Source organism: Syngnathus floridae, chromosome 2 (genome assembly GCF_059516105.1).
Source record: "Syngnathus floridae isolate MCC-2025c chromosome 2, RoL_Sflo_1.0, whole genome shotgun sequence".
NCBI lineage: Eukaryota > Metazoa > Chordata > Actinopteri > Syngnathiformes > Syngnathidae > Syngnathus > Syngnathus floridae.
The window spans coordinates 13,583,505-13,597,884 of record NC_142414.1 but is presented as its reverse complement, the minus strand read 5'-3'; the positions used below and the strand labels follow the sequence as shown (position 1 = coordinate 13,597,884).

General features: G+C 41.4%; 2 protein-coding genes across 2 annotated transcripts; one reads left to right on the top strand and one right to left on the bottom strand.

The window, feature by feature from the left end:
* Positions 1 to 4,737: 4,737 nt before the first annotated feature.
* On the bottom strand, positions 4,738 to 6,484 carry cebpb (CCAAT enhancer binding protein beta). Its single transcript, XM_088369441.1, has one exon. The coding sequence runs from the start codon at positions 6,315 to 6,317 to the stop codon at positions 5,451 to 5,453; it is 867 nt and encodes a 288-aa protein (XP_088225567.1). The 5' UTR covers positions 6,318 to 6,484; the 3' UTR covers positions 4,738 to 5,450.
* Positions 6,485 to 8,541: 2,057 nt separating this feature from the next.
* On the top strand, positions 8,542 to 14,147 carry peds1b (plasmanylethanolamine desaturase 1b). Its single transcript, XM_088369168.1, has 6 exons — positions 8,542 to 8,815; positions 9,561 to 9,680; positions 9,769 to 9,860; positions 9,945 to 10,089; positions 10,504 to 10,716; positions 10,793 to 14,147. Exons 1-6 carry the CDS (start codon positions 8,680 to 8,682, stop codon positions 10,912 to 10,914), a joined length of 828 nt encoding a protein of 275 aa, XP_088225294.1. The 5' UTR covers positions 8,542 to 8,679; the 3' UTR covers positions 10,915 to 14,147.
* Positions 14,148 to 14,380: the final 233 nt, after the last annotated feature.

Genomic DNA, 14,380 nt, shown 5'->3' with positions numbered 1-14,380 from the left:
ATAGCTCTCAATTCAAACTAATTGTCATGTGACCGGACAATTGTTACTACAGTTGCATTTTTATTATTTCTGCGTCCACACGTTACGCACTTCATGAGATGCTATTACACACCATTAATATGTCACCAAATGTAACTGCCAAAAATATTATACTTCTCACGTGAAAGTGTGCTCATGAAGTAAAGCTATGAAGGTCCACTGCATAATCTAAAAAAGACTATGAAACAAATAAAAATCATTCACAACAAAAGCTAAGATACTCTGAACGGTACCAACTTTGCGCAAGATAAACTAACTCACTGACTGACTGACTGACTGGCATAAACAAATCAACCAAGAAGGACTACCCGATGACTTTTCAACTTTTCAACGTTCTCTTTACTTTCTGCACTTTACAGAGTATGGCGTTTGAGATCAGAATCTCAAGTGGTTGACTTTTATTTGCACGTCAGACTAAAAATAACTGTGTTTTAGGAACTCATTTGGTTTGATTGCAAAAAACGAAACGAGAAGTCATTTAAGTCAGACACATGATTTTTTTCCAATTTCCTATCTATCTATCTATCTATCTATCTATCTATCTATCTATCTATCTATCTATCTATCTATCTATCTATCTATCTATCTATCTATCTATCTATCTATCTATCTATCTATCTATCTATCTATCTATCTATCTATCTATCTATCTATCTATCTATCTATCTATCTAAATTTAACTGTAGTATTTCACTATTTAGGAAGGTACATGCTTATACACGTGAAAAATCTTCACCGTCATAATTTTGATCACATGAGAGTGTCAGGTGTTCTTTTGCCTGTTTGCACTGCATTGTCATAGGATTTTTTTTGGGGGGGGGGGGGGGGGGGGCAGTTGGCTTGTGAGGCGCTGTGATGCAACGCCGAGGTTACGGACAAACACTGCCCACTGACGGTAAAACGGGGAGAGGAGGCTGGGCTAAACTTTCAAACAAGGAGGTCATCCTGTGTGGGAATTTCCCTGTCTCCTGTCAGCGTTTGAGCAAGAGGCGAGGAAAAGACAGCTTGGGGATCGGAGGGAACACGAGTGGGGGTCATCGCAGAAGAAAAAAAAAATGAAATTCCTCAAATGTTTGAAATTGAGCCAAGCACTGACAGCGCAGAAATATGAGCTTTTAAAACCTACTTTAATTGCAGGCCATTGTTTATGTTGCCCAATTGCAGTTATTGCCTTGACATACATATATAACGAGTACAGACAATGAACAGACAATGAATACATATCATGAATCAATAGATTTCCACAGAAAGAAAAGCAACAGAGAGCGAGTGTACCTAACACTCCATTTGATTTACGAGACGTGTTAGTATTCCTCAAGGGGAAATGCACTCTCTGCTCTGTAGAGTTCTGGAAAAAAAATGAAGAAACCACTCATTTTCTCTGATTTTCCTAGCTATGCATAGTTGGATATTCATTCACATTGCAAATCATCTTTCTTCATTGAGATGAATGGAAATTCTATTAATCCATTCCAGCCTTCTCAAAAAAACCCAAATTTTCATTACCTGTGTTTTTATTCTAACTCTATTCTATCATACATTTTAAAAACACAAAGTAAAAACATAATTAAATAGAATGTAAATCAGCTCTGCGTTATTATTAATTCATTTCCCTCGTGCTGCTTGTACTAGTTTGCACATCTCGGCATCTTGGGGCAGTGTAATATAGACATATATTGTCTGTCTACATGTGTTGCTACACTGTTTGTGCCCAAATAGCTCTTGCTTAAAGGTTTATAAGTGGTGCTGCTCGTTTACTCGTTCGAGTGGGCATGGCATATCGATTATCTCAATTATCGATTCAAAATTATGCAAAGTCGAACGAGATGGCGTGACGTCCCCGGAATTGCCATTTTGTTGTTAGCGCTAGTCCTCTGACAGTTACAGAGCAGCCTGTGGGCAAAATGACAGTTGAGGCGAAAACTCGCTCGCTACAAAGAAATCCCGCTTACGACTAATGTTGCAAGGGAAGCGGATGAGCCTTTCACCCAGTAACAAGTCTGACAGCCATCAGAGGGAATTTGATGGATGCCGCCGGAGTGAGCTGAGGACACAAACTTTGCGCTAACTAGCTAATGACACGAGCAGATGGATTTAAAACAATACAAAACTGTAACTAGTTAAAAAAAATCAGACATCGATACCGAAAGCCTTTACTGCAATGTTAAAAAAGGAGCCCTGCAATGGTTTCTTTGTTAAAGGCCTGATTATAAAATGACACATATGGCTTGTATCATAGCTGCATGTCTAATGTTTGCAACAACTCAATTTACGTCACAATGGCTAAAGAATTACATGAGTTACGATAAACGGAGGCAAGAAAACACTGCGAAAAAACTGTTAATTAAGCGGACTTTCCTGGTAGTTTGGATGACACAATGCGCAATTGTCTTTGCATTGTGTTAGGTTTCACAGTAAACTTCAGCTGGGAGTGGCGTCTAACCTTTTGCAGTGTCTTTGTGAAGAATTGTTCACACTCTGCCAAACTGGTGCTTGGGGTGAAGTGAGTTGAGTTCACTACGCTCGCAAGTCAGAGCAAAAAAATCATCCAAACAATGGCTCAACACCAAAAAAAAAAATTGTGAATCAGGAAGTAGAAAGAACCTTTTTGTTTATTTCTATAAACTACCGACAACATAACTGCTGGATAGCAACCACAAATATTGTCATTTACAGCGGTCATGTGCTTAATGGTTCACACATTCTGACTAGATTTGGTGATGTTGCTCCCAGCCTTTGTCCTAATGTAGTGCATGCAGGATAACAATGACTTCTTCAAATGTGGGTGGGGAACATATTGCCCAATATCTCAGAGCTGTTCAGCGCTGAGAGTAGCATGAAGAAACAAGCAGTGCTTGATTTATTTCAAGAGTCAAACTCAGTCCTGTTGCGGTCCCTTAAGGTGAAAGCGGCCTCTCCTGAAAAACGAGCAGAGGTGGTTTTTCCTCTCTCCTGGGTTGTCAACGGCCCCCACCCGAAATTGTCATGGATCAACTCCACATCCCGCCGTGTCCCCAACTAGCTGCTTTATCTTCTGTGTGGGCTTGGCTTTGCTTGCTTGTGACATTATTCATGCCGTGTTGGTGTGAGGGAGGCCTTGCAAAATTCCACAGCAAAACAACCACGACCACAACCTTATCCTCAATGTTCAACTTCACGTCCATGTACGAGTAAGGGCCAGCAAGAAAATGAAGCGCACTGACACAATGACTGAACCAGTAGAACAACTGCATCTTGCAGTAGTTAACGTCTAGCGCTTGTAATGTATGCAAAGCTGTTCAAGCATTTATTCCATATTGTTGAAATCCATTTTAAAGGGGAGGTCAACCCCCCAAATTTCAATGTAACAATATGTTCTGTGCAGCACAGTTAGTCTTAACACAGTGTTCTGATTAGTTTAATTTGTGGAATATGAATGAAACAGGCAAATTCCACCTCTTTTTATCCTTCTCGGGGGGGGGGCATTTTGTCGCTTGCTCACCAATTTTTTGAAGCTAAGTCGTGATTTTTTATGACCTGAGACCCAGCCACTTGTGATGTCATTTTCAGTCAACAGCAAGTGGCAAAGTGGGCGCTCCCCCGAGGTTGATAAAAACAAGTGAATTTTGCTGCTTAACTCATATTCACTAAATGCAATATTAATCAGAATGCCGCGTCTAGACAGGCGCATTCAAAATATCAATATTAAAAAAGAAATGAGTGGTTGACTTTCTCTTTAGGGTCTGCTCTTCCTGCTCACCTTGCCCTACTAGTCCTGTGTCCTACTTGTAATGACCCCCCCCCCCACACACACACACACACACACACACTACTAGTGCTACTTGACAAATTAGTAGAACCTTTCATTGGGTAAGTGATCAGCTTGATGCAAAGCTGTTTGAATATTAATTCCTTGATATCCATTTTAAGGTCCACGTACGAGTGTGCTCTTTGTCCTCACTCGTAAGACAATTCAGCGTTCTAGTAGAATAACACCAGTAGAGTGACTGTGTGTTAGTGATAATATTTTTCCCACTACTATTATCACGTTTGGTATTCTAGTCGGAAATTAAGCTGGTTAAATGCTTAATACAAAATCCTTCATATCCAGCTGAACCTCCATGCACGAGTACGCACACGAGTAGAACAACTGTGTCTTATTTCAATTTTTTTTCTATAACTACTGCCACTTTTGGCATAATTGGCTTTCCATAATGTTGTTAGTTTTGTGTCGCTTAAGCTGCAAAGATCTTGAACACATGCTTGAAGAGCTTTCTAAGGCCCACACACTGCCATGTTTTTGTTTCCCACTCAACAAGTTTGCAAAGGATTAGGGAATTCATGTGCTAAATGTTCAGCATGTCTGGCGGCTGAAGCATGACCTGAGCTGGTGTGAGGAGGTTAGTTGTTGATTAATTTGCCTGCAACCTTGAACCCCCTCTGCGGGCCAGTGGACCCAGCAGACTATTGACAGAGCCGTGTGCTGCAGATAAAGCGAACATTTCTGCATTGCGTGCCGACTTTTTTCATCGGTGCTGCTCTCAGCACTATCGTAGAGGCCACAATCTGCAAAGATCTGAGGACGTTTGTGTCAAATCAATGTGTAAACACGAGGCAAACTCACTCGGTTGCTGTTCTTTGCAAGAATGGCACCGCTCGAATGTTTTGCAATGAATGGCAGCGAGCCACAAAAATGTTGCACAAGCTATTCAAGAGAAATGTCTCACTGTATGCAAATTTATTTGTGACATCATATATCATAACAAAGCATGACAATGCAGTCATTAAGCGCACTGGTTCATTATTGTCATTTATTAAGAGAGCTGTATAATCAATTTTTCCCCTGCATGAATGAGGAAACGGTGCTTGTATTTTTTTTCACAGTTTTTAAAAAGATGGCAGACATGATCTTTCACAGCAGTCCACATTATGTCGTTCAAAAACGCAGCCTAAAATAAAGACGTGCCAGTGAAAATGTTTAGACCAAAGTAGAAATTATTTAATTTCACAAAATATCAAGTACAATTAATTCATTTCACCTCGTCGACATTAAATAATTCCACTTATTTCATCCGTTGCCCATACTATTACAAAGAGTTGCATCATTTCACTGCAGCACAACTCTTCGCTCGACAAGCAGCCGCTGCTCCACTTCGACACGTACGTTCGTGTCGAAATTCACTCGTGTGTTTTGTCGAACCTACACGCAAATACTGCATACACACAATTAGAGGAGAAGAAAGCAAAGGTGTCCCCAAAAGAATGCAGTGATTGCGCAATGCGCGCAAGCCACTTCTTCAGTCTCAATGCTTTGTGTCTTTGTAAACTGGTTGCAGTCCGTATCGTACCGCCACCCCCACACGACCCCTTCAATCATCCCTCCGAACAACGTTCTTTAGTCCGCGGAGGGAAGCAGCTTGGGCCGGGGGCGTCTAACACTGGCCAGTGGCCGAGAGCAGGTTGCGTAACGTGGCCAGCTCCCTAGACAGCTGCTCCACTCTCTTCTGTAAACGATCGTTTTCCGCCGCCAGTTCCAAAACTTTGTGCTGCGTCTCCAAGTTGCGCATTTTGGCTTTGTCGCGGCTCTTACGCACGGCCAGGTTGTTCCTCTCGCGTCTCTGCCGATACTCCTCACTGTCTTTGTCTAGGCGCTTCTTCGCCTTCCCGCTGGAGAGCTTGGCTCCGTGAGACGGAGACCTCGGAGACCTGCCCTGACCCGCCGGCGCAGGGGTTCCAGGTGGGCTGGAGCAAGTGGAGGACGCCGTGGAGATGTTGCCCATGCTGCCCCCGGTCGACTGGTACTGTAGGTAGGGGCGCATGTCAAAAGTGGACGAGCCGTTTTCCACCTTCACGTCCTCCTGGCTGTCGTCTCTTCCCGCGGCTCGGTAGCGGGCCAGCTCGGAGGCAAGCACGCTGTCCACGCGCGTCTCGTGGAGGTCGGTGTAGCCGAGCCCGTACGGCACCCCCCGGGGGTCCCGCGGACCGTCTCGCTGAGCCGCGTCCAGCTCGCTGAGCAGCGTGTAGTTCTTAAAATTGGCCGCTCTCTTGAGCTTGTTCTCGGCCAGAAAGTCGGAGAAGACGTCGCCCTGCGGAGGGTGCGAGTGCCCGGCCGCCAGCTGCGGGCAGTGCACGGCCGCCGGGTCCAAGTAGACGCTGAAGTCGATCGCTCTCTCCCGCTCCTCGATGCCCAACTCCGTCATCGAGTCGCCGAGCCTCCAGTACGAGCCGCCGGGGTTGATAATGCCGTCTCTCGCGTGGATAGCAAAGCCGCCCTCGTCGTAGAAACCGGCCACTTCCATGGATCTTAACACCCGCCGGATTGCACCAGCATGGAGGGCTGATGAGGCGCCCACGTCGGTCAGTTCTGCGAGTCGCGTGTCGCAATGCTCTCTGTTGTTGTTTTTTGTGCGGGTGTTGCTCAGAAAAACACTTGAGTGGCTCCTTTTCTTAAGCGCCCACAAGTTATGCTCGTCGTGGTTTTGGGAGGAATTGTCAGGTCTTCCTGTCACGGGAGAAGTTTTATTGCAGTCGAGGGGCGTGACTTAGCGCGGCAGGTGTGTGACGTATGTGACAAAAGCACTGACCCACAACTCCATGGTATTCACAATAATGATAATAATAATAATAATAATAATAAAAAAATATATATTTTATATATATATATATGTATATGTATGTATATATATATATATATATACATACATATACATATATATATATATAAAATATATATATAAATTATTAGTAGTATAGTAATCATTTTTATTAATATTATCATTATTTGACTTTGGATGACAAACAGTCAGTCTAAAGAAACAATAAAATGCATACATGTTTGATTGCTTAGCGTTTAAAAACAACCAGAGCCACAAAACTTGTTGATAGTCGGTCCGATCACGCCCTCTAAAGACGATCATGGAAAATACCACGATGCTGTCAGTTTTTTTTTTTTTACACCCTGCGTAATTATGACGTCAGCACAAACGCAACTCCAGATTGATCACGTATGATCAATTTATTGATGTTTATTATTATTTGATCCTTGTCTGACTATTGTGTTCAATTACATACCCCGTAATAGTATCAAATTATAATTATTATATCCAGTTTTGGAGAAAAACATACTGAATAATTATCTTTTTCTGATTTTTCTATTTATATGTATTAAGTAAAATTAACAAATACTGTGTTTTCATTTGGCTCGTTTATTTTGTAGAAACTGGAAAAAGGCCTCCATACTAAAAACGTTCCAATTTTTCTATTACTTTCCTTAACCCCCCCCCCCCCCGCAACAAGCTGTATAGCGCTTAAATTGCTTGTTATTGTGTTGCGCAATAAGTACTATTGCCAAAGTAAAATAGATATATAAATTAAGATATCCCTTTCTAATATTTCATTGTCTGTTGCTGATTGTTCATTTACAACACTACCTATGATAACTTGATGCAAATTGTCTCATTATGGGAACGATAAATGTCTTCTTAAATACATTATAAATAATGTACTTGACGTCGTAATTCTCAAGTTTGATGGCCCTTTCCTCGACTAGTGCACTTTTGACTGAGCATTGACTGCCATCTTGTGGTATAAAAAAATAAAGCAGCAACCATCATCTTCAAGGTCAGCGTTTCGTTAAAAATCACGTCAAATCGTCAAACAAAGTATCACAAATAATATGCACAGTATGCTGAAATAATAATCGTCTCATTTCAATGTACTCAGTCATACATTGTGGGCTGTTTAGCTCTTCTATTGTATGGATGGCAACAGGTGGACAGGGTTAGTGTACCTTCTGGAAGAGCATGGAAATGTCTGAATTGTTTTGCCTGTAGGAATTGGTAAAGATGGGTGAACAAAGACACTGGTCATCTGTTATTGAGCGAAAAAAAGTTATACTTTCGTTTATACTTTTGTATTGATTGCAATATATTTTCCGAGTTTGTATTTTATTTTTTAACTTTTACTACATTGGATAATTTGGTAATTTTACAAGTCTTTTTTCAAAACTCATGTACTTTGCCACGACTTTAAACTGTTTTAAAGAAGTCCACAAGCTTCGAGCAAACGTGTTGTTCCAGACGTCTGTATCAATCTGGGAGCCATTTGACACCACTAGTATATTATGACTAATAATTATTTAGGGTTCTCTTTGTCTTTGAATCAAGGTTATTAACATAACATTAAAAGAACTTGCCCATTAAAAACTGCACCGCATTTTTTAGCCATTGACTGGAATATGGGTTAGGTGCGATCTGAGCTGCGTTTGTTATTCAAATTATTGTTCTCCGTAAAGTTAAGTTGAGTATGCTCAACGTGGATCTCAGTTTCTAAAAGTTTGCGAACCTTGACATATAGCCAAAACGTATATTACGCTTTGTTGCCATCTGCTGTACAACCTATGGTACAGCATAATTTGTGGGGGCGGGTCTGTGGCTTCCTAAAACAGGTCGGGTGGGGTCAGGAAGTGCATTCTCCTTTTTGCAACGCCATTGGTCAGACGCGGACACCTTTGCGCGTGATAATTGGCTGCCGGCCTCAGTTTCTCGTACCCGATTGGTCCAAAACGTTCCGCTCTTTGTCAGCTGAGAAATTGACGTTTCTGTTGGCTCCTGACGAGGAGCAGACAGACTCAACTGAAGGGGTTGGGCCCAAAGTGGAGAAATGGCGAGAATGGTGAACGAAACCGGGTGTAGAGAGGAATTACAAAACCCCGAGCGCCAAGGACCTGATCGAGGTGCAGCTCGGTGGGGTCCTCAACACGCCGGTGCCCGAGAACTGGCTAATTTATATTCACCAGGTGAGTCGATCTGTGTTGCTAGTTCGTCTTCAATGCTAGCTTGTTTCTCCGGCACCATCGGGTTGTGACATCACCATGTGTTACGTGCTGTACTGGAGTTTCCGAGTCACATTTATACAATAAACAACACGGATAAGAAAATAAGCATTTCTGTGCTTGATAAATACACTAACGACCACATTGCGGTGCTCGTTTGGGCCACCGTGCTCGTTGCACAACAGTACTCACGTGAGGTTGCTTCGATTTGTGTTTGACAGTAGACCAAAATATTTGCGATTCCGGGTCTTGAGAGTATTTTTCATAGTTTGGAAATACATGTAAACTCAAGGGAGCACTTACCTTGCCAGCCATTTTGCTGCCTGTCAATTTTAAGTTATAGCGAAAGTCACGTAACAACACAAAAGAAGTTGCATCATCGAGTGGTTATTAATCTTTGAATTTTGATTTGGATCAAATGAAGTCATATCAGGTGGAGCTGCCGTGGCCGGTTTGAGATCAGAAGGTCACTACAGTAGATATGACTGACCCGAGTCAAAAAATGCATAAAACCTTTCAGTAACACTCCCAGAAATTAAAATGGGGTGGAGAGGGGTGAAATAAAACAACAGATAACTTTGCTTTAATGTCTTCTAGCTTAATGTTTACACATAACAAGTAATGAGCATGGTCTCGGAACAACCCTCATGGCCCCATTGTATTTGAAAATGCTGTACCGGAAGCTCCTCTTGACCTATTGTTCTTGCAGGCAAAAGATGCCAAGAGTGGATTAGTGTCCTCCTCTGCTTCTCTCTCATGGCCTTCAATTTCATTCACCTCCTTGCCAATTTCCATCTGGGGCATCTGTGGTATATCCTGTTGGCTGTTGGTAAGTACACAGTCAAAGTATAGATCAAGTAGATATCCAATCATGACAACATACCAAATGACTCTTGCAATTATGAACGAATGTGTAGTGGCAGGGATCCTCACTGCGGACTTTGCCTCGGGCCTTGTTCACTGGGGGGCTGACACGTGGGGGTCGGTGGATCTACCCATCTTCGGAAAGGTCATCTCAACTGCATTGCACTCCCCTCCCATGAGTATTTTTCCTTCCTGCATTCATACTGTCTTGTCATTCTACAACATACAGGCCTTTATCCGACCCTTCAGAGAACACCACATTGATCCCACAGCCATCACCCGCCATGACTTCATTGAGACCAATGGCGACAACTGCATGTTAACTATCGTCCCACTTGCCAACATGGCCTTCAACTTCGTCACTCTCTCCCCTGGTGAGTCCTGTGCGTGAAGCTCCTGGATTAGGGGTGGTGTGAGAGAGCATTTAATTCAGCATGCTGTGCAGTTCCACAAACAAATTTGTCAGAGGAATTTTAGAATACGATACAACTTTATTTATATAGCACATTTCATATATAACGAAATGGTACAACCATAAAGACGGTGAGAGGAGTAGATAGTTGTATGAAGCTCCAAATGTGCATAGTAAAATATAAAATGCTTCACTTTTTTTTTTTCTAGTGATTAGACTCTACTAAAAATATTGAATTAATTAGGGCTTTTCCACCCCCCCAAAAAAAATGGATAAACAATGGGAAGTAGCTCCAAAAAATTGGTATGCCATGTGCCGTTTAATTAATATTTGATAGTTCATAGGTCAACCTAATTTGCTCTCCTTTTAATTCCAGCGGAGATCTACCAACTCTACCCATGGTACTGCTACCTGTTTGCGCTTGGCATCTTCGTGACCCTCACCAACCAGATTCACAAGTGGTCCCACACGTACTTTGGCCTGCCTCGCTGGGTGGTGTTCCTCCAGGACTGCCACATTATTCTTCCTCGCAAGCACCACCGCATCCATCACGTGTCCCCGCACGAGACGTACTTCTGCATCACTACAGGTTTGCCTTCTTCTCATATATGATCTGCACCCGGTGCAGCTAGCGAGAGTGTCGTCACAGAGTAGCCTTGTTTCAGGTTGGCTCAACTACCCCCTGGAGAAGGTGGGCTTCTGGAAGAACCTGGAGGATCTTATCCAGGGCGTCACGGGGGAGAAGCCCAGAGCTGATGATCTCAAATGGGCTCATAAAGTCAAGTAACACCACAGGCTAACTCCGCCCTACCTCAGAAGACCCCCCCCCATCTTGCCTCGCCGTAATCCATAAGACAAACTAACAGGTTTTGATGCCATAGCTTTAACGCTTGCACATTTTCCATTTTTCAAGAGGATTTTTTTTATATCATTCACAAACTGCAATATATTTTGATAACAATAACTGCTCACTTTATGAAACGTCTGCACAGAAAGTCATGTCAAATACCTTTGGAGGACATTTTTACTGAGGGTGAAATCAGGAACACTTCCTGGATGTTGATTTGGATTCTTTTGAGCGCCTCTGAATCTCAATGTCTTTATTTACTCGCACCTAATTGAAGATCTTTTTGATTGTGGAGAGAAACAAGGAAGCTTATCCAACACCCACGGCAAAAGAACAAATTGATCGATAATTCTTGTTACATTTGGCGACCTTGCACACTTTTGGCTGCACAGCCTAACACGATGTCAGACTAATATCCAAACCATTGCCCTTTGCAGGCTTTTTCAAAAAAACACTTGAAAGCCTTGTACAACGGTGGCTTTGTCAGTAGTGAAACTTTGACACCATAATGACTCTTAATAACAGTTCAAAAAGTAAAAGGAAATCAAAGACTTGCGGATTTAATGACAATTCCTTCTTTCCATTTAATGCAATGAAAATTGCATTCCGACACAACATACAACCCTTTTTTTTTTTTAAAGTGCTGACTGGCGACTTGCAAAATCTAACGAAGCATCCCAAAGGTGAATTCTGTTTCTCAAATTTGTACATTTGCTTAAAAAAAAGTTTGTGTTAATAATAGGTAGATGTTGTATTGGAGAGCATTATATAAAAAGTTGTCTAGTATTTAAATAGGAGAATATTTGTCATTTAAACAAAAGCCCAGTTCATTGCCACAGGAAAAAAAACTGAGCAAAAAAAAAAGGCATTAAACTAAATATTGCATTTTTAAACAAAATCTTTTTAATGGAAGATGAGCCAAGCTGTTGTTTTGAGTCACATCCGATTGTACTTAATGGCGTGGCCTCGATGTGTCAGGTTGTCCGCTCTGTCGTCCGGTTTTACTTATTCTTTTCATGTTTTCTCAAGCTGCCTTACACACGCCACACATTGTTTGTATCTTCGCTCTTTTGCAGAACTTTTTCGCTCAACTCAAGTTGCTCACAGATCCCGCACGGCAGATCGCGTTTTGTACGATGTGGGAGTCGTTTCCATTCCCACCCGTGGTCTATTACAGTGGTGCCTTGAGAGACTCGTATCGCAAATCATCTAAAATGAATGGAAAGGCCATCAACCATGGGAAAAAATGTGACTTTTTTGATGATGAAAAATAGCATTGTATAATAGTGACCTTTATCAAAGCATGCCAAAATTAAATAGAACGTAAACAGTTTGTGCATGATGATTTCATAATGCTGTAATTCTTGCCCACTAAGGTATATGTATATATATATGCCTGTGTGTGTTTTTCAGCTTTCTCTCATTTCGACACACACACAAAAAAAATGTCCAAATTAAGGCTCAAGTATCAAAGATCTTGGTCACTCGTATTTCAAGGCACCCCTGTACCTCTGTGACGTTAAAAGGGCTTCAGTTGCAGATGCGATTATGTCATCCAGTCACCGGTGGGAAGCCTTTTCATGTCTTTCGTAATTTTTTCGTTAGTGTGTCATACAGCAAATGACTATGCAGCGTAACTTCATGTCTTAACCCGTTGGAATTGGAGTCAAATGCCTTTCTTTCTTTTCCTGAAGTGTTTACAGTGATTTTCGGAAGCTCTACTGCAGACGCCTTTAAAAGTGCATCATGAAACAAACCCTGCATCTTATGCTTGAGGATGTAACGCATGAACTTTGCAGTTTGTTGCGAGCAATGGAATGCTTCCCCTTTAATTTGTAGAACGCAGCCACTGACGAGAGTAGAATATCATCTATGATGTGCTCCCCATGTTGGTCCCAGGTTTGAAGTACCCACAGAAACTGTCTTCATTCCAAGGCGCATCCTGGTCAAAAGGCTTGATTGTTGTGGCGCTTTAAAGATGGTGACATCTTTGTATACAATGTATGAATATTTTGCTATTTGAGTCCTTTATACTTGATTTTATTGAATTTAGAGTGACAGTAGAACCACGTTTCCCAATCATTAGCAAACCGTCTAGAAAAATCTCACCGAATCAAAATGTCAAAAGTTCGTATACTGAACGAATGATCATCTGGTCTCAACAAATTGATAAATTGCTGTGTTGAATGGAAAACAAAGTTATTCTGTTGTTGATTGGCAGGCAACAGCTTAATTGTTTGTACCTTCTGCAATCTAGTTGGAAATATTTTGATTGTATACTGGCTTAGATAGATGACCAAAGATATTTTTTTCTAATGAACACACGATAAACAAAATTAAGGGAAGTGAAATTGAATCATTTACCCACAGCACCCATGATGATTACTCACAGCAGACTAATGGTTGGGAGTCACTCTATTCAGATATGTCGTCAATATAGGGATTCTATTTAGGTCTTTGTGAGTATAGATTTATGTTCCGGCTGCTGCAACCTTGACTTTTCTTCAGTGTGGGTCGGTAGCAAAAAGAATACAATGTCGATTCCGTAGTGCTTGTAGAATATTGCGGGAAGCACTTTGAGTGCGGTGGAAAAGTCACGCTGGGCAATGGTTGTTGCTTTTGTTTGGAGATGTTGTGTCAGTGTTGGGAGCACTCGGGTTTAGGGCAAAGTTTTGGTGTTTACAGTCTATCACTTTTTTTTTTTGCCATGACATTGGAAGGATGTTTGATGTTAATACGTTGCTACAAATGTTAGCTATTTACTACTTGCCACAACTCGTATTTATTGGCGTAAGGTTAAGTTACGGTTGAGGCTAATTCTCAAGATGTTTCATATGAAGGAGTTTTCAAAATAAAAGGCTGTCACTGCAGAATCTTTTTGAACTCGTGAAAGCTTCAGTCACTGGAATTATTTGACTCGCTTCGTACAAATGTTGCGCTGCTTGGATGTTGAATCGCCTTATCAGCTCCCTATTTGAGTTATTGTAAACCTCTGTCAGCTAAACAGTAAAAGATTTCATGGACTTTTCTGTGAGGCAAGGCCAGTTTTACATAGACAACACAATAATATACCTTGATGCCTTTTTTGTTATCTTCCATTAGGGAGATGTACAATGTCTATAATGTATTAAAGTGTTTATTTATATGTACGCTTAATAAAGGTTCTGTACTTATACCAGTTTCTTTCAATTATTACTTTACCCTAGTAGGCAAAACTATCAAACCATAAAAGGAGAAATAGAAATGATTTATCTCTGTCTAATTTTTGTGCAAGTAAAAAATGTGAAAATTTCAATGAAAAAAAATGAACTCACTTGTAGGGTGAAATTTAGATTGTCACTCTTGCTTTTTGTGGTATCACAAGTAACAAGTGCAATTTTTGAGCTAGGTGGGACTAGGTAAGCAG